Source organism: Enoplosus armatus, chromosome 19, assembly GCF_043641665.1.
Source record: "Enoplosus armatus isolate fEnoArm2 chromosome 19, fEnoArm2.hap1, whole genome shotgun sequence".
NCBI classification, from domain to species: Eukaryota; Metazoa; Chordata; class Actinopteri; order Centrarchiformes; family Enoplosidae; genus Enoplosus; species Enoplosus armatus.
In genome coordinates, this window is record NC_092198.1 from 12,748,751 (window position 1) to 12,769,572 (window position 20,822).

The 20,822-nt window shown below is 40.9% G+C and overlaps 1 protein-coding gene across 1 annotated transcript in view; it reads left to right on the plus strand.

Annotated features, from left to right (window-relative positions):
• The window catches only part of stxbp5a (syntaxin binding protein 5a (tomosyn)), an 84,417-nt gene extending 65,207 nt beyond the window's left edge, over positions 1-19,210 (plus strand). Inside the window, exons 11-27 of the mRNA XM_070925641.1 lie at positions 1,018-1,090; positions 1,331-1,478; positions 3,221-3,288; positions 4,639-4,679; positions 5,052-5,272; positions 6,814-6,995; positions 7,332-7,457; positions 7,884-8,035; positions 8,888-8,890; positions 10,108-10,170; positions 14,134-14,184; positions 15,250-15,489; positions 15,788-16,157; positions 17,221-17,386; positions 17,758-17,869; positions 17,975-18,195; positions 19,169-19,210. Coding sequence (XP_070781742.1) covers positions 1,018-1,090; positions 1,331-1,478; positions 3,221-3,288; positions 4,639-4,679; positions 5,052-5,272; positions 6,814-6,995; positions 7,332-7,457; positions 7,884-8,035; positions 8,888-8,890; positions 10,108-10,170; positions 14,134-14,184; positions 15,250-15,489; positions 15,788-16,157; positions 17,221-17,386; positions 17,758-17,869; positions 17,975-18,195; positions 19,169-19,210 — 2,279 coding nt within the window. The remainder of the gene's footprint in view (positions 1-1,017; positions 1,091-1,330; positions 1,479-3,220; positions 3,289-4,638; positions 4,680-5,051; positions 5,273-6,813; positions 6,996-7,331; positions 7,458-7,883; positions 8,036-8,887; positions 8,891-10,107; positions 10,171-14,133; positions 14,185-15,249; positions 15,490-15,787; positions 16,158-17,220; positions 17,387-17,757; positions 17,870-17,974; positions 18,196-19,168) is intronic.
• The last annotated feature ends 1,612 nt before the right edge of the window (positions 19,211-20,822 follow it).

Genomic DNA, 20,822 nt, shown 5'->3' on the forward strand with positions numbered 1-20,822 from the left:
AATGAGAAGGACAGTGAGAGATGTAGTGACAACAGTTGTCAATCTTGGTGTACCATGGCAGCCTAAGACCTGCTGCTCTCAACAACAGATAGTCCTCCAAACATCAATTTGCATGCACACACAAATGTGGATATAGTACATATATCTGAATGGTCTCTGTCTGGTGTGTGATGCTATTCCCAAATCAAACATCCAAAAGAAAAGAGGAAGTGTAGCTACTGTCTATAATACAAAGGCCTGTGAGTTAAGGTTAGAAAGATAGACTAGCATTTATTTTCCCAAGGTGCCCTGTAGCAAAGCATTTAACCAGTTGAGGCATTTAGTGGCCAAAAATGGAAGACAGAACAGGGACTGATGTGATCAGTGTGAATCTATGAAAGTTAAGAATTCTTTGCATACTTTCATTTAAAAAGGGGCTGGTGTTATAATGGGTATGACTTATCATAATTTTCTGTTTGTACTCAAAATCTTTCTCTTAGATCTGACCTCTATTTATTTATGTATGTTATTGCTGAATGTGCGTATCCCTTGTATTAGTATTTATCACTTTTGTAATGCTGTAAGACTAGAATCAGAGATATGTGCAAGTAGCTTATTTAGTAGCAGGGTGATCTGTACTGGTTCCAGTGTTGTACCTCCATAGACAAGGCCATGTATATCTCTTGATGGGAATAGTGAATTAATCAATTCTTTATCAATTCATTCAATACAAAGCTTTAAAATCTATTATAAGGGAAATCTTCTTAAGGTTGAATATTGAATTCTACTCCCAAATCAGACTGATACAAATATTTAACCAGAGCAATATCCCCCACAGTTATAAATCACATAGATTAATAAATATTAAGTGTTAAGCGTTCACATCTTCAGGGCACAGATATGATAATAACATTTGCCATATAAAGTCTGAGGAATTCTTCCCCTGTGGTTTGTAGATTTCAGTTCTCTCTCAAGGAATTACACGATGACTAAAAGTGCGGTGTGATGAATGACTTGTCTTGCTGTTTCTCTGTGCAGATTTTCAGGAACCTTACGCTGTGGTGGTCCTTCTAGAAAAGGATTTAGTGGTGATCGACCTTGCACAAAATGGGCGAGTCTGTTAAATATCTCTTCATCATCTTGACTTGTTTCTTAAACGTGGGCTAAAATGTCACAGTTGACGTTAAAGTGCTTGTTAATTTTATTATATGTTGCCTCTACGTTACATCACAATGTAACTTACTTCCATAAATCTTATTCTTTAGTTTGCATGCAGCACTGAATGAGACTAATGCCCTGGCCGGACGGACTAATTAAATTTAAAGTGACTTTGTCTGTGCTCTCTTGTTAGTTACCCCATATTCGAGAACCCCTATCCTCTGACTATCCACGAGTCTCCTGTGACCTGCTGCGAGTACTTTGCCGACTGCCCTGTGGACCTCATACCTGCACTTTACTCCGTTGGCTCGCGGCAGAAACGACAGGGCTACAGCAAGAAGGTAGGATATAGGAAAGCTTTGTGTTGTACAGTAACATTGCATATTGTTACCGGTGATGGGTCTTACTTCCTGCTGTGGGAATCTTAAAAGAAAGTCGTTTACCTATTTAACATATCAGTGGTAAATATCAGGCTTCGGATTGAGAACCTCAGAATTAAAGAGCAAGGGCCTCTTTCTAGGTTTACAATTTGGCACGGAAGAGATATTAGTTTCTTCTTAGTAGATTGGAAGCATTGCAGCCACAAGACATGCATTTTAAGTTAAGGTGTATTTTAAGTAAAGGGTGTGAAAAATGCTCTATTTTATGGGTCCTTAAAAGTTTCTTGGATCCGAGAAAGAAAAATAGGAATTTCTTTGTAAGAAAACATTATGAAAGTAAACATTATGCATTAACCATTTATTATTGGATTTATATTGGATAATTTTATCTGTAGGGAAAAATGTACACCTTTGCATGTTCGACTGACAAAAGACTCTCTTATACTGGCAATTAAATGGAAGTTTTTTATAGAAAGTGTAACAATTGAACAATATTGCTAGTTTTAGCAAATACTTGAAAAATTAAAGACAAAGAAGAAGATAGTGGGCTTTTAGGGAGGGGGGCCTTAAAGAGACAGGAGCTCAAATGGCTTGTGTCAGAGGGTGAACTGAGGGGCTACAAGGGCCAGAATATGATGAATAAGGACTTATTTGAACTGTGAATCATGCAAAGCTTCTCTAGTGGAACAAAGATATAGAGCTGGAAATGAGCATAATACCTCCTCTTTAAGCAGAAGCAGACAAGACAAGTTTTACTTTCGAAATAAAATGAATTGCCTCTACTCCATCACGAAATAACTCCGTGAACACACCTCCCATCACAGATTAATGATGTATAACGGTGTAATAGTATCCCGGGGGTAGAATTTTCCTTCATGTCGTTCTGGATAGCAGCGTCATAAAAGAGCTAAATGCCTAAATTAGAAATGTAAATGTTCCACACTACACCCTCTAACCATCATGACATACTCCAAGAACAACAAGGTTACTGGATAAAGGACACATGAATACACACCTATGCTTAATTTTGCTACAAACTGCATGCAGCATGAGTTAGTTTGTGTAAAAGGTGCTACGGTATATTTCTCTCTGTTTCTGTGAAAGCTGAGTGGACTATATAATAGTGTCACATCACCTAAGGATCCTCTTCTCTCTTTGTACACCTCCTCTCTCCTCTCATTTTCTTTTCTTATCCCTGTATCATCTAAGACAGACCCCCTGCTCTTTCAGCCATTATGAGTGCCTATGTTCTTTTCCCTGTCGCCTTGTTCTAGCTTTCTGTCGGAAATGTCAGCATGTACTGACCCAAACTGGCTGCCTTAGCTGCTGCTTTTTTTTGTTAAGCAAAGGCCTGGCTGCTCTGCGGGAGGGCATTCTCACATAAAGATCACCATGAGTCATCCTAGTGACCTTTGTATGTGTCAACGTGTTCAAAGCCAAACCCCCCACCAACTCACACACATACACACACACACACACACTCTCTGATGGAGACACACACTCATTGAGGTGCATAATGTATAATTGCAAGACACGCTGAGGGACGTACAGAGAGGATTCCTGTTTGTTTTCACACGCACAAACGCATACGTGCATGATCTAATTTGACAATCAATGTTTCTATTGACATGCTGTTTATTGACACAGCTACCTGCACTCTCTCATTCACTCTAAAGTACTGTCTGTGTCTGCTGTCTGTCCAGGAATGGCCTATTAGTGGTGGAAACTGGGGTCAAGGCACACAAAGCTACCCAGAGATCATCATCACTGGGTAAGACAATACTGATTTCATTAACATTATCCTTATCGTCTTGCTGCAACTCAATTACTTTCACCTCTCCTGCACTGTCAGGTCACCGCAGCAAAGGAGCTTGTCTTGAGACATTTACTGTAGCTCTTTATGTATTCCAATCATGTGCACTTTGCTCCATTTTGATGTTTATTATCCCGCACTAAGCTGTCAACAAGGGGAGAAGGGGCGTTTTTAACAGAACACGCGCACTGAAGAAGTGACATTGAGGTATGGGTTTGGCAGCAGGAGGCTCTCGCTCCGCTCCTTCCTCCCTCTCTCCTCACCCCTACATGCCGTTATTACTATTCTGTCCAGGTTCCTCTCTCTTTCTAAGAGTGCCACAGCCTGCAAAATATTTCTCTCCCAATCCACTCAGCTGAATTGGCAGCAAAACAATGAGGAGAGAGGAAAAAAATGGCAACCAAAATACATGTTTTTTTTTCTGACAGTGTCCTTTTCTGTGACGCTAAACGGAGAAGCTGTCGTGCTTATCACCTGCTAGTGAGTGTAATCCTGTCTACACTCATTACACATGCTCAATTCATCTTTAGGCAATTATCAATGTCTGGATGAAATTAATTTTATTTATTAATTAACAATTTACACTACATGGCCAAAAATATGTGGACGTCTGAACATTACACCCACACAGTATGTGATTTTTGAACATTTCCTTCCAGAACTATGGACATTATTATGCTGCTATAACAGCTCCAGTTCAGCCACAAGAGCTTTAGTGAGGTCAATCACTGATGTTGGGCAATGAAGCCTGGCTCGCAGTCGGTGTTCCAACTCAGGTGTCTGATAGGGTTGAGGTCAGGGCTTTGTGCACGAAGGCATTGTCATGTTGAAACAGGAAAGGATGTCCTCCGAACAAAAGCACACTATTGTGTTGAATATCATTTCAGGCAGCAGCAATAAGATTTTCCATGATTTGAACTGAGGTGCTGAGCCAAAACCCAAAAACGTTCCCAGAACAGAAGTATAAGAAGTACCGGTTAAACAACCTTGATTGAAGTTATGAAAATAATTAGTGAAATCTCTCTAGAGGAGGGATCAATGGTGATAAGTTGGGGACTGAACAAAATATTTTAGTTTCATAATATATGGTTTATTTTGATTTGACTTCAGATTTTGTTGTAAATGCTTTAGAACAGCAAAGTAATCCAAAATGTTTTGTATTTGATATTCTGCTTGAGATGTTTTAATGCTGCAGATCTTATTATCTGATTTATTTTGATCAGACTAGAATTCCAAGTTAGGACTTCATCTCTCTCTCTGTTACTCATCTTCTTTTATCTTTTCTTTTTCTCCCTTCTGAATTCCCAGGCATGCTGATGGAACTGTGAAGTTCTGGGATGCCTCCGCAAGTGAGTTCTCTCAACTCCTAAGCTTTGTTCATGCTTCACCAAATTCTAATTATTTTCAAGAATTTTCAAGCAAACATTAGACAACAGAGGACATTTTGTGCTATAGTTGAAATTTAAGACAGACATGGAAGCTAAAGGAAATCTCACAGAACATCTTAAAATTTTCAAATAACCCTTAAAAAATGTGAGCACCAGTCAATATAGACAAATAAGTATTGTTTAGATTAAGTTAAGTGTGGTAATAATTCATTATTTCAAGTTCAAAGCACTACGTTGGCTCTGGTTTCACATTATTTGGAGTCAGATTCTTTTCGTCTGATGTCCCTGGATTGCAACTGATACTTTTCTCTTTTCTCCCTTTTTTTCCCCTAGTAATGCTCCAGGTGCTCTATAAGCTCAAAACAGCCAAGGTGTTTGACAGAAACCGGTCCAAGGAGGACAAGGGCAGCACAGAGGTGTCAGATGAAGACCCCTTTGCTATTCAGATCATGGCCTGGTGCGCTGAGAGCCGGATGCTGTGTGTGGCCGGGGTGTCGGCCAATGTTATCATCTACCGCTTCAGCAAGCTGGAAGTAACTACTGAGGTGGTGCAGGTGGGTAACGGTTTATAATCTGGCTTAAATGCTTATTTGTCGACACAACAAAAGAGAAGAGAGGGGAAAATAGATGTTGCAAGCATGGACACAAATAAGGGACATAATGTAACTCTGTATCTCTCCATCAAGAGTACATTTTGCTTTTGTTTGTTAATTCTTGCCCTCGGCACACACTTTCTCTGCTGTTTTAAGATGTTGCGATGCATGCACAAACACACACACGCATGCACTCAAAGATCTGCCTAGTCAAAGGCAGTATGGTTGCCATGCCAACAGACGGAGCAGTGAACAAGCAAAGCTAGACTGTCATTATAATCTGCCTTGATAGCGACGAAAGTGCTTACGGGGGAGTGATGGGAGTCGGTGTTTAATGGCATAAAGAGAAATGCTGTTTAATCTGTGTGTGCATGCTCACAGCTCCTATATTGCAAGTGAGAGTGTGCATACATATATGCTTAGTTTCTGCTGTTGGTCACTGAAGCAGTGGAGTGTTAAATTGGTAACCAGCAAGATCCTTTATTTATTTATAATTTCGGCTTGCTAAGCGGTCATTGCTGTGGTGTTGTTGCTCTAAACAGAGATCACTTGTCAATCAAAGTACGTGGGAGGTGATGTGATGTGCTTTTCCTTGCAGGTCTGTGGATGAATTTAAATTTTTTCAGCTGGTGCCCTGTATGTGTTCAGCACTGTTTGCCATAACTATGCAATTTCTTTGTTCTTCCACACAAACTGGGCTTCCAGCAAAAAGTTTTCCTGAATCTGTATAGTTCAAGTACCTTGCTTAAGGGCACCTTGCAGCAGGAGACTGATTCAAATCAGCCACCTTCTTGTTATAAACTTTTTTTCTGTGGGTAACTGCCAGTGTGCGCAGATGCATGTGTCAGAGAAATTTCAGGCCCTTTTTCCTATGCTCCAAGCGTGTGATTGGGATGTTGATCATGCAGTATGCAGTTGCAGCGAGCTGTAATTAGGAGAACAGCCTCCCTGCGTACGAGGTCAAACACCTCTCTGTAACCTTGCAGAAATGAAGGTAGAGGAGGACAGAGACAGGCGGGAGTGAGCATCTGAAGAAGGGCACTGATCACTCTTCACTCCCACATGTCAGGGGGGCTAATGAGACTGACAGAATGCAAAAGAGAGGAGCTTATGAACATTGTGTGTGTGTGTGTGTGTGTGTGTGTGTGTGTGTGTGTGTGTGTGTGCGAAGGCGGAGGTTGCAGAGAAGTAGCCCGAAGGAGGACTTAGAAGGAATGGAATATTTCAGTATTGGAGGACCTCTTTGACTCTCAATCTGCCTACACACACACGCACGTCGAACCAATCTCTATTATCGAAGTGACTCTGTGAATGTGTGTGGATGTCATTCACCGTCGTATTGACTATTCCCATCCTCATGGGAAATGAAGAATTGTTGTTTACATGAGTTTTGTGCCTGTATCATGATTTTTGATGATCTCCTCTTTTATATATCTGCTAATATCTTCTCTTCTGTGAATGTGTGTGTGTGTGTGTGTGTGTGTGTGTGTTGTCTTATGCAGTTACTAGAGGTGCGAATGCAGTACGAGCTGAACGACATAGAGTCTCCAGACGGCGGGGGTGGAGGGGGAGAACAGACATCGGCGCTTCCCACCCCCGGTGCCTCCCCTCAGACAAGCGGCCCACCTTCACACCCCTCCACCAGCAGCAACAACTCTGATGGAGGCAACATTCCCTGCCTCAAGTATGAAATACACACACATACAGAGGCACTTACATAAACTCTCGTAAGCACCAGGAGCGCTCGCACACATTCTCATACACACAAGAGTCTTGCCTTTTGCCTCAAGCACTCTTGCACAGACTTAGTCAGCGCCTGAAGCATTCTCAGCCACAGCCTCCCCATCATCTCCTCGCAGCCACTCATGCCAGACCCTCAAGACACAACTGTTTCAGAACTGCAGCTGCACCACTTGTCATTCTCTTTATGAAACCTTTTTTTGTATATCTCTTGTAAATATTACTTTTTCTGCTCCTCTCTGTTTCTCTCGCTGTCTCTACTCCTTCCTCTTGTCTCCAGGGTGCGCAGTACTCCTCTGAAGCAGTCTCCTGGTTACCAGGTAGATTTGGTGGTCCAGTTAGTGTGGGTGAGTGGAGAGCCTCCTCAGCAGATCACAAGTCTGGCGCTCAATTCCTCCTACGGCCTGTGAGTATACAGACAGTAACATCTTAGTCAAGAACTAGAACCAAGCAGAAGTCTTATCTGTTTGTTTATCGAGTATGTTATCTTAATCAAACTGTATCATCTGAAGTTCAAAAATAAAACGACTAAAATCTATAAAAGACATCTTATAAATACAAAATATGCAAAGTGGACACGCATACAATTTTGCAGTTTAAGCAGCAACTGCTCAAGGCTACAGTGACAACCAGGCCTGTCAACACGATTTATGACTGCCACGGAAATTTTGACATTCCAGAGCACATTGAGACTACAGTGTTTTTAGCTCTAAAAAGTAAATCAAATCTCATAACTATGTTTCTCTAACTCATCTCTGCCTTTTCATCTTTCTCTGACTTCCCCCCCTCCTGCTTCTTCCACTTCCCCCCTGTCTCTGTCACCCCTCCCCAGTGTGGTATTTGGCAACAGTAACGGTCTGGCGGTGGTGGACTACGTCCAGAAGACGGTTGTGCTCAATTTGGGGACGGTCGAGCTTTATGGCTCAAATGACCCCTACCAGAGACAGCCCCGCTCTCCAAGAAAGACACGACAGCCCTCCGGAGGTAATGAGGGAAAGGGATAAGAGGAAGAATAAGAAAAAAAAAACATCTTAACTTTTCTGACCATGTACAACAGTAGAATTTGTTTTGCTTTTTTGTCAACAGTACAGCCGTAAGACATAACTCGCTATTGCTAGTATATAAGTCCACAGCTGACATCCAAGCTTTTTTTTCCCACCAAACTCAAAAACTAGGTGGATGATCATCAAACTTGCAAGTCACTCTGGGCTAAGTAGGCGATCACTAAGACCCCATTCATTCCGATGTCTTTAAACTCAAGTCCACATGTATGTACACACACATAGGTAACTAAGGACCAAATGGCTCTTGAATGTATAGTGTTGGCATTATGTCTGTAATAGCAAAATGCTTGTTCACAGTACTTCCTCTGTATGTCTATTAGATGCTGTACATCAGGTACTGTGTGGGTGTAAGTCAGATGCTCTTTGCCAGCAAACATAGGGTTGGCCATTTCGTTTCATATTTTAATATTTTTCTGGACTTTCCATTTATATTACTATTATTGCCTACTGTTTGTTAATGTCCAACTGCTGAAGCCATTCATTTTATGTGGCAGTGTTTATCTGTTCGACCCCACTAACTCAGTTTAGGTCTCAAATAGAAATCCTGTACATGATTATTTATTGTATTTATTTTTATTATGCCATTGGGCTGAAATGGTGTCTCAGCATCTGACTAAGTTGAACCATGATGCAACCATGAACCATGCAAATCCTGCTCTTGTCTTAAAGGCAAATGAAATAATCGGGGGGAATTGCACAGAAATTCAGAAATACATGAAATAGCACTTTTAAGCTCAAGTGTGAATGGAGTCTAACGTAGACAAACACAAAGCAGGTTTAGGGATTTTGGGTTCACCAAAAAAAAATCACAACAGTTTATCATAAAATGCATGAATGCGTAAAATGCACTGGAATGGAAAGCACTGAGAAGCAAAATCTAATTTTGTATTCAAGGTTTATTTCCAGTAAAGGTCTGAGTTAGAACATTATGATGGGTTTGTGCCAGTGGATTACTTAGACTCCAGTAACCCCACAGGTCCAACGTCCCCGAACTGATCTGTAAACTGATCCGAATATGAGAATGAGTGAAGTCATAGAACAACACACGTTGCATCTGGAATGATGCTACCCAGGCGTAGTTCATAAAGGCTCACACACAGCAAAGCACTTTGACACCACAAATACTAACTCTTTCTATGTCCACCGGCCTCTCTCCGTCTCTCTCTCATTCACACACACACACACACACACACACACAGCCCATCCCTTTTACACACATTGCCACTGCAGCCTCACAGTACCACTGACAGACAATGAGATGCTTTCAGTATGGACACACTGCCACCCTGTGTTGGATGATGGCAGTGCGGCTACATAGAGGATGCCGCAGTGTCATGCACAATGTACCGCCCAGAAGTTTGATGGATGAATTAGTAAGCTGTGTGTGTGTGGATGCTGATGCTGATTCAGTTTTGATGTTTGTGATAGTTTATGCACAAAAATGCTATGCAGCTACGCATTCAGGCACACACACACACACACACAAACCAATGTACACACACACACACACACACAAATGCTCACATATACACAAGCACGTGCACATGTAAATACACACAGAGCATCTGGTGTCACTGACTGGTGGGCAGTGGGCTGGCACCTGTCAGAGCTTGGCGAGCTTGAGCAGTAATCAGGCATCCAGCTGTGTTTCTCTGCCAACAGGGACTGCTGTCTGCTTGGCTTTCTGCCTCACAGGACAATGTCACACGCACGCACACATTCATACACAAACGTGCACGCAGCAAAAGGAGGAATTAGACTTCAAATTGGATAAAGAAACATTAAAGATGCACAAAACCGTCCTTATATTTAAAATATGAGCGGAACCAACAGATTTTCTGATGGGCTGGTCTGTCAGTTTACCTTTCAACATTAGAACATTAGACGTGGAAATCCATTTGTAAATATTGTCCAGTCCAATCTCCCCAAAGTTCTTTTTGTCTTGCTTCATTTTGTTATTTCACGAGTTGAATTGTGTGATCTCTGCTGCAGGTCTGTGCGACATCAACGAGGGCTCAGCCACATCAGAGGACCGCTGCAAGTCCCCTACTTCAGGTAACATGTCCTTCAGCGTCTTATTAAAAGAAAAATGGGGAGAAATAGAGTTTAGTGTTAGTGTTATCTAGACGTGTTAGTGTTAGTGTTAGTTAGTGTTAGTGTTAGTGTTATCTAGACGTGAAACCCAAACAGTGAACCAGTCAAAAACCTACCTATAATACCACGTATTTGAATGCAAGAGGAGCATTGGTTAGAGAAGAAGATTAATGTTTCAAAAGAGCCTCTTTAATACTGTCTTATTGAAACTGTTGCTCATCAAACTGGAACTATACAGAGGGGTTTTTTGTTGAACCATAAAATTGTCTGGCTGTCAATTTCATTCTACCTCAGTCTTTAGAAGTACACTGTTTGAGTATTTTTCCCATTTGTGCATGCATTATTTTACCACTTTGCAGAGTTCAATGGACAGGAATAAATGTGTTTTAATCTCACATAGTATCCTGGAATGCTGTGTTATAGGCTGCAAACATATTCAATCTCTGTGATGCTAATTCAGTGTGACAGCTAAGAATTTAAAATTGAATGAAACTGTTAACCAAAACTCTGCATTCTGGTAGAGAAAGCCATTAATTTGCATTAATCAAGAGCGTGAGATAAAAAGTAAAAATTCAACCTGAAGGGCCTTGGGTATTTTCACAAATTATGGGTAATTGCATAACTGTGAAAAACTATTCTATAGTTAATATTTTGAGCAGGGAAACATTTAAATGTGTCTGTGTGCACTGTACGGAAGACCAAACGCAAGCATATTATGCACCACCGCTACATTGCAATAGGCGACCCACTGATGATCGTGTAAAAGTCCTAGATCCTGTGTTGCAACCATAAGATGTTCTGTTGCTCTTTTGCTCGCCTCCTTCTTAATCTACGTCATTAGTATTTCAGCTAAAGGTGCTTGAAGACAGAACAGCCCAGATCCATCTCATTAGTGGTAACTTGGCATTAGCACGCTGAAAATAACAAGCTTTTTAAAAAGGTCAGACAGAAAACAAAGTCTGGAGTCCTGCTGCTGTTTCCAGGTATGATGGCTGTCCCAGCCCCCCATGTCTGGTGCCACCAGACTGTGGTCTGATACATCTGTCCGCTCTGCATTATTCAAAGGACAGAGAGAGATAAGGTGCCATTCTGCAAAAAATGTCTGCCTTAACAGTCTAAAGTTTAGTCTAAGGATAAGTGTTTGGGGTTTTTTCTTCAGATTTTTTGGTAAGTGATAAAGTCTGCAAATGGGAGAAAATCATTTAGATTTCTTTTCTACATCAGTAGCAAGGTAGTACTCCCCCACAGAGCACTTTTTTCTCTTCTTTTCCTACTTTGCACGAAAGCGTTTTAGTTTGATCAGTTTTACATATAATGTACTTTAAATCATTAGAATCTTTGCTCATTATGGCATCCAAATGAAACAGGGAACATTTTGATTTAATTGGTTTTCATTTTAGGCGCAAACGCCATAAAGATTTAGTTGTCATTTAGACCTCTGTGTAATTTCCCCCTGGGGATCAATAAAGTATTTCTGATTCTGATTCTGATTCTTTGATAACTGTGAAATTAAGAGGGATCAGAGCCTCCGCCTAATTAAATTTACCCAGCCAGTTGTTTTTATGATAAAAAGCAGGCAATTGTAAGATTATACCAAGTAGTCTCATCTGTCGTCTGTTTTCAAGGTACATGGTTTTATATAAGAAAACAGGGTATTTGAGTCAAACCAGTGTCCTGAATTTTGAACCAGACACTTTGCTGCCCAGGACTAAAGAAAAGGTGATTCATCAGGATACACAGCGATAGTTTGTGTGTAGTAACAAGCCAAAGGGTGTTTCTAACTGCACATTTATTCTACTTTACTTTCCCCTTTACACCCCCAAAAGTGTTGATGTCAAACAGCAATCTACAGCAATTCTACAATGGAGGTGGTAGAGGAGGTAAGATTGGCCAAAGATTTTCATGAGAGGCTGTTTAGGCAGGACAAAAAGTCCCGATCTGTCCCCCCCGTCTCTGTCCTCTGTGTCATGGTCACCACAGCGGGAAGAAGTAGAACAGAGAGTAGAGAGCCGAAGTTCGGCTTAACTTCTGGGTTAGTTTCTGTTGCACTACCTTTTGGTTCTCACTGTATTTAATTATAAACAACAGTGGCTTTTCTTCGTCAAAATGACACAGTGCTCATATTTTACGTCTGTACTCAAATATTAAGTACTAAAGTACATTAGAAAGCTATACACCAAGAACTGAAAGCTCGCGGAGCAGAGGCTAACCTGGAAGCAAGGCAGGAATTCACCTGTCTATATACATACAATACAGCATAATTGCCTTAGATACACATTGCATGCTACATGTATGTAGCACGAGTGTCAAATTGTAAATGTGCCTGTGTGTGATATATGTCCTGACCTCCTACAACAGATTCCCTGTGTACATTAAGAGTTATATGATGATGTCCATAGTAGAGTATGATGACACCACAGAGCAGAGAGGAACTCATCTGTCCAACTGTGTCTTTGTGTACCTTCAGTGTGTGTTGATGAAATAGATGATAGTAATGCTTTTTGTCTGTCGAAGGTAGGGGTTCTGGATGCTACCCTCTTTCAGATTCAGGTGACAACGAGTACGTATCTAAAATGACAGCTACATCACAGACTGGAGGTTTGACCCTGCTCAGACCAGTCCTTCTCAAACCAACGTCATAGATTCTTTTTGATTAGCCTGACCTCATTTAATTAGTCTGAACCCTGTTAAACATTTCACAAGACAAAATATTCTAAACCTTAGAATATGCAGATCCTCCTATTAGCTTTGTTGCACACAAGGGCAGACACGCTACCCCTTTATTATTCTTATTGATTCATGGAGTTTGGTGACCTCACATAATTCCCAACCCACCCAACTTTAACCTGAGCAGAGGTCTAATTAGCCAGAATAAGTGAAAACATCAGTGTGGATATTCAGGGCCCTTAAATTAAAGTAAATAGATGGTAATAGAGAGCCAGTGCCAGCCATTCAAATTATGCTTCTATTTTGTAAAATGGAAACAAAAAATATAATTCTAATTTAGGGGGAAAAAAACTGAATAATACAAAAGTTATCAGGGTCACAGACTTCTTTCAAGGGTTTTTCTATAAATGTCTTTATTGGTTAAAGTGGGTTTCTGTCAGTCTTCGCACCAAATGACACACCTGCTAGCTTGCCATGACTTACTTCATAACTACCATTAGTGAACATTTCAGTGCACACATAATGATATATATCATATAGAATTTCTCCTACAGACAGAGAAATGATATCTAAAACCTTCATTCATTGTCGTTTCCATTTATAAGTTCACTCGTTTAAAAGATGGAATGATTTGAACATATGAAACATGGATTCAGCCAGGATGGACAGGAAGTGGACGATGATTATGTTTATTTGCACACATACAGTAATCAAGTGTATTTTGCACTAGTTAAGACAGTTTTGGGTAAGTGTGCATAATACAGTTATTAATGAAAGCCCATAGTAACTAGCAGTAGACTACCTCAGTAACTTTTTGACCATCTTTTCCACTGTCTTCTTCCATTTCCTGTTCAGTATTTTCTGCCTCCTGTTACCTTCTTGTTCTCGGTGCATGCTCCTGTGGCATGAGGGTCCTGAATGGCTGTACAGTTTTGATGTGTCTTACTGTACTTACAGTAATCTCTTTCAGGGCATTGTGCAGTCAGAGATCACCTCCTTTGTTTTGTCTTTCACAGCATGCCTCTGTGATACACAGGGTTGTCTCTGAGTCCTCACGCAGTGTCTTCTCCTGTAAAGCATTTTTGCTCCTCTAGTCAATTAAACAATCCCCCGGCACTTGTTCCACAGCCTTTTGTTGTTTTGGTGTATTTCAGCTTTGTGCACAATCCTAGCCCAATGCTAGTTATCTAGCTTTGCATGGCATCGTGTGTTAGCTTAGACGTGTGTTTGTAAAGAGGGATGTTCTCTTTTTTCCAGCAAAGATGTCACGGAAATTAAGCTTGCCTACTGAGCTAAAGCCAGACTTGGGTAAGCCTTGACTTCGTGTCTCCAAACAATTTGTATGGAACTGCAGTATATTTTACTCACTTCAACTGGACTCCACCACATCCCATTAGTCCAGTTTTACCTGGTTATTAGCCTCAAATTGGCAAGCTGCGCAGATGTTCTCCTAAGTTTGCATGAGACAAAAGTAGCACAGATCTGACCAGAATTTAAATTCATTGAGCTAAATCAAAGTGTTGGAATTAAATTCAGTGTGAAATGTTCTTGCTGTGCTCTGACTCCCACTTTTTGACACTCCATCTCACCGTAAAGCTTTCTGTAACTTTTGCAGCGTTCTCTTCCTCTTCTGTGTTCTTCATGTCCTTTCTTTCTCTGTCTGATTGGTCCATTTAAAATTTCCCAAATACAAATATTGTCACTTTAAAAAAAGAAAAGAGACATTTTCTTCTTCAGGGGTGTACAACATTGTTCTAAAGCACCAATAACATTGAATTGATACACGTTACCAAAGTGCCTGGTTATTTCATACTAATGAAACTGCTGATTGGGGATGGAGCATTTTTAAATGTTGATCGGTCTGTGAAAATGTGCAAATGCATAATTGTATTGGATTTGTTTCTATCATATAATATATAATATAAAGTATGTGTAATATAAAGTCATTATAAATTAGGTTTCAGGTGATGCTGCTCTGTTAATGACTGTTAATATTACAAGATCTGTCGTAGAGATAAAAATTAGACCAGCTGTTAAGAATGCAAGCCCATACTCTTGGATTTCTCTCCCTCTTCTGTGTCTACATTGTCAATATTTTTCTGAGATCAGCCATAAACAAATGCAATTGTTACACAACTGGTATGTCTTGAGTTTGCTGTAAAATTTAATCCCAAATACATTTAAGTGTTAAGTGTTTCATTTACAAAGACACTATGAAAAGCTGTTTATTTTTCATTTTATTTTGTACAGTACAGTGTCCACATCTGTGTTGTCTGTCTTGTGAATTATGGCTTTGTGGGTGCTTTACCTCTCTATGTTTTCTCCTTACTGTCCTCCTGTCTGTATGCCCGCCGCGGGGTGCCAACCCATTAGACCACCGGGACAATTCTTTCAGCCGCTCGCGCTCCTCCAGCGTCACCAGCATCGACAAGGAAGCACGAGAGGCAATCAGCTCCTTCCACTTCTACGAGACCTTCGCCCGGAAGGGGGACAGCACTTTGACACCCTGCTTGTACGTGGGCACTACCCTGGGCACCGTGCTGGCTCTAGCTCTCACATTGCCACCTGCTGGGGAGCAGCGGCAACTGCAGCCGGTTATCATTTCACCTACAGGTGGGTAACGGGTTATCAGAAGGGAGGGAGAGATGGAAATTAGGGTGATGCATCACAGTTTTGTCGCTATAGTAGATGAAAACCAGATTGAAAAAATGCAGTTGATCATGCAAGTTGTTGCTTCTGGGCTAAAACTTCTATTGTCCAGTTCATCTCTGCAAACTGTCTTATGATGTCTACAATATTGGCTGTTATTAAATCAGAGAAAAAAGGTTTTAAAACAACAGCAGCACTAGGAAAAAGAAAAGTGAGTTTAAATTCAAATTTCGGTGACAAGCCTTTTCCTTCCATTCATCAGGCATGTTGGTACGGCTGAAGGGCAGCATCATGCGGATGGCTTTCCTGGACTCAACAGGTTCTCTGCAGCCCCCTGCGTTTGAGCCTTGGTATGAACCCAACGTTACAGCAGATGGTGAAGAAAGAGAGAAGGTCCGTAAGCGCAGGCCCGTCTCAGTGTCCCCTTCCACCTCCCAGGACCTCAATGAGAGCCAGTACGCTGTGGTGTGTTCCGAGAAACAGGCCAAAGTCATGTCGCTCCCCTCCCAGACCTGCATCTATAAACACAGTATCACAGAGACCTCCTTCATCCTGCGGGCAGATGTGGTGCAGATGAGCCAAGGCGCGTGCGTGGCGTGTTTCTGTGCCAACGGCCACATCATGACCCTCAGGTGAGAAACATGTCAGTCTGCGTCAGTCAGAAATAGCTGGTTATTATTAAAATGTATCCATCAAAGTCACTTTGAATAAATCATGTTCATATCATTAGATTTATGTAGATTTGATCCGCCTTCTGTCGTGCTCAGAGTTTACTTTTTTATACAAAAGAGTTTGAGTTACTGGAGGGTCAGTAGTATTTTTGTCAGTATTGTTCATATAGTATATTATTGCCATGACAACCACACAAAATCTGTCTTTTGACTATGAAACACCGTAAAATAGGGAAAAAGTGATTAGTTATAAGGAATTGCAGCGTCAAGGTGTAAACTAGCCAATGAGAGAGCTAGGCTAGATCAGTTCTGACCAATGGAGGAGCGGTAGGCGGGCACAGGTGGATTGTGCATGAGGATTGAGATAGAAGTTGGGTATTAAGCCATAGTTTGGAAAAAATATGACATTTTGAGCACACAGATGGACTATGGAGAGGTGGATTAGGCCGCAGAAACAGTTTGAGAAGTTTATTCATTTATTTTTCCACAATGAAATTTGACACTATTGGACTCCATTGTGTGAATCCAAGCTGACCACAGCCTTCACTCTCCGTTATGGTATAAAACGTTTTACGGCAACAAGCTGTACATGCAGGGAATGTTGAAACTCATAAGACTGATTTCAGGGGAAGATCAGTTCACTGTTATGTGATGATGGAATTATCCTTGATACAGTGTTCTCACTGCTGGCTTTGTTATATGTCATTTATTCAGTCATAGTTCCCTATAATCCACAAGTTGTTTGCTGAAGTTCCAGTTTGGTGTAACAATATTATGGGGGCAACAGATTGTCTTTTAGATGGCAGAAATAAATGCTGTCACCACTGAGGCAGAAAGGATCATCATATCATGTCCTCAATTAAACATCTCCTTTTGCTCAAGTTGCCATTCAAAGTCAGACACAAACTTTTTGTCCTCATGCACACCCACACACAAAGCTAAAAAAAAAAGGCATTTATTGGCAGCCCTATAATATTCTGTTATATCTAAAACCACTTAAACCATTTCTGTGTTCCCTGTCTAGTGTGCCGGGACTGAGACCGCTCATGGATGTAAACTACCTGCCTTTGACAGACATGCGGATAGCCAGGACGTTCTGCTTCACCAACCTGGGTCAGGCCATGTACCTCTGCTCCCCCACTGAGATCCAGAGGATCACTTACAGCCAGGACATCTGTGAAAACCTACAGGTCAGTTCTATATACAGTACAGTATGTATATGGGTTTAATGAGTCATAGTTTTAAATCTCTAAAGTTTTGCAAATTATATATAAGAACTGCATAGTGTACTACATAGAAAACATCTCATATTAAAGACAATTGACATGATCATGTAAAATAACTGGAGTAAATATCTTTGGGAACATATATACAAAGTATGTATTTATTGTATGTTCATATGTATATTTCACCTGAGAAACTGTACTCTGTTGTATGCTAGACTCTGTGTGTAGTACACTATGTGTATAAGCACTGTAGTGGCTAACAAAAAACACTGTATAGATAGATAAAGGCAGTTCAGCTGTAGGGCCGCAGGGTAATATGTGTGTTGATGTTTCAGGAGATGCTGGGTGAACTTTTTACACCAGTGGAAACACCAGAGGCCCCCAACAGAGGGTTCTTCAAAGGTCTCTTTGGGGGCGGGGCTCAGTCACTGGACAGAGAGGAGCTATGTATGCTAAACCTACACACCCAGATATACACTGGTCCTCAGTCCTTTGTTGATGCAACCGCTCACTTACACATCTGTGTTTTATTCCGTTCATCTCTTAACTCAGTTGGTGAGGTAGCAGCTGGAAAGGCATCCCGAAGTCTGGCCCAGCACATCCCAGGCCCAGGTGGAATTGAGGGCATGAAGGGGGCAGCCTCTGGTGTGGTTGGAGATCTGGCACGTGCCCGGATAGCACTGGATGAAAGAGGCCAGAAACTGGGCGAGCTGGAGGAGAGGACAGCTGCCATGATGTCCAGTGCAGATTCCTTTTCCAAACACGCCCATGAGGTAAAAAAAAAAGTCTAAAATCTGGAGAGAACAGTAAACTCCGTGTGACACCACAGCTGCTCACGCTTGTACATACATGCCTGCTGTCTCAGTTTCAGTTTCAGTTCTGATTTGACCATCAGAGCTGGTTACAATACTGTGTGCAATCTTTTGCAGACAGCCTTGTAGACTTATTAAGAAGAGGGAAAACTGTGCATCACAGCAAATGTTCATTTTATTACATAAACAATCACTTAAAAGCCATTAAAATCCCATCAGATGATGAAGCACACTGTATAATAACATCATCCAACACATATGGTGCAGTGGAAAACTGTATGTATTCCTGTATACTGACTCCTCATATTATTTCAGAAATATTACTCATTTACACTATATGCCCACTAGAGGGCAGAATATGCCTGTGGAAAGTTAACAGTACAGTGGATAGGGAACTTACTCTAACTTACTCTGACATGGGCAGTCGCACTTAAACATTTTCTTTTCAGAAATGAGATAAACATAGATTCTAAAATATGTGAGGTCTATTGTTTCCTGCAGTATTCATATTTATTTATAATATTTGACCAGGTGAACCAAAATTAAAGCAAAAATGTCATAATTTTTATGAATTGATGGCAGAAGGATCAGTGGTTGATGAGGGACTTGAATTAATCATGAGAGTGTTGTGTAGGGCCGAATTCACACCAAATCAGGCGTGGCAAAAAAGCCAGTCCTCTCATTCATTTGAATGTGGATAGAGTTTAGGCTGCGGCAGTGGGGACCGACAGGGATGCCATTAAAAAGTTGAAACAGAATCAACTTTTGGAGAAACGCAACCTAGACGTCGGAGCTCCAGAACTCCCACACCACCACACAGCCCTAATGCTAATTACTACAACACATGATTAGGTGTGAATTCAAGTTAGCAGTAGGAAAGGTATTCCTCATATTTTGAACCATGTTCTCACTCCAACATTTCCTCTGTTTCCAGATGATGCTGAAGTGCAAAGACAAGAAATGGTACCAGTTCTGATCAGTGACGGGGGAGGAGCAGAGCTCCATGGACACAACTGTCATCTTCCATTGGCTCATTTGGACTCACCGTGACCCCCACCCATTCGTCTATCCATTCATCCATCCCTCCAAGCCTTCTTCACTTGGACACTTGGGATTTTCTTCCCTAGCACAATGTTGAATACTGTTCTTACCTCAGTCTTAGGGTGGAACTGAGGGGTAGACAGGGGAGAAGGACAACCTCAGAGGGAGCAAATAAATTGTGTCTTTTTTTTATGTTCATGTCTCCTTGTTTATCTCTGTTCAGCCTCTCCTCCGAGGTAGCCAATTGGCCCACGCACCTGGAGATTCGTCATTCTCATTTGCCAAAATGTCCTTTACTGTTGTCTCCACTCTGAGCCCATCTGGGCCAGTATTCAAACCGACGAACACAGCTGAAAAAAGACAAATATTTAATGAAGAAACAGACTACAAAAAATTCTTAAAATGTAAAAAGAAGGAAAAGAATCTAAATACATCATTATATATACATAAATCTAATAAATGTGCAACACTGTATCCACTTCCGAGTGACAAGTACTAAAGAAAGAGATAACTCATCGAGGAGCCAGGAGCAGGGTGTGAAAGCCGAAGGAGGCAGCGTTGGAGCGCGACAGGAAGTGCTGCGACAGTGACGCCTCCTCTATGCAGAGAGTCACAGGGATAAAAGCAACTTATTCTTATGTACACTGGATATTTCACTCTAGACTCTCCTCTGTATCTTACAGACTTTCATATCGTTACCAACAGTGTGTGTGTGTGTGTGTGTGCGTTAATTTCTATTTTCTTGCCATTCCTCTATTTGTTATTTGTTGGGTTTTTTGCTCTGTCTGTATTATTGGAAAATCTCTTATTTTTCTATTGTTGTGAAAGTGGATGATATTTGATTTGTTGAAAAATACGTTTTGTGGCTTTTGTCTAACAACTCAAATTAATTTCTCCTTATGAAAAGGGCTGGAATCTAAAAGGAGGGCAAGGATATAAAAGGCATATATAATTTAGTACTCACTGACATGGCGACATCATAATTCTTGTCTCTGAAATCTTAAAGCAAGTGCATATGAATCACGCACGTTTATTGTTTACCTAAGGATTTCATTTATTGACCCATCTGATGTGATGTTAACTGCCTGCCTCACCCTCGAATGTCATACGCTACGCTTAGTCTGTGAGTGTGACTACAAATGCTGATGAGATCAGTGTTAAATACAATAATTTGTCAGGTTTTCAGGAGTTTCCAAATTCTGGAGCACATCAGTATGGAGATTACATTCTCATGAATAGAAATCCTATTTATGTGTGTTCATATATGCAGGATACTATAAATATGGATCCTTTAACGACATACATTTTAAACATATTGTTTTTGCTGACAGTTGTCTGTATGAAAAAGTTGTCTGTGTGAGTTCTTTGTTAAAATGTATTTATTGAGGTGCAAGAGAGAGTTATGTTTGGTGTCAGAAACGTTCACCTTCATTATTATCTCGTTTCTATTTCCATATTTGCAGCAAAGCTCAAATGTGATGTATCTCTCTGTCTACCTGGCTTTTAACCTTTATTTGTATATAAGTAAATAGTTTGACAATCTAAGA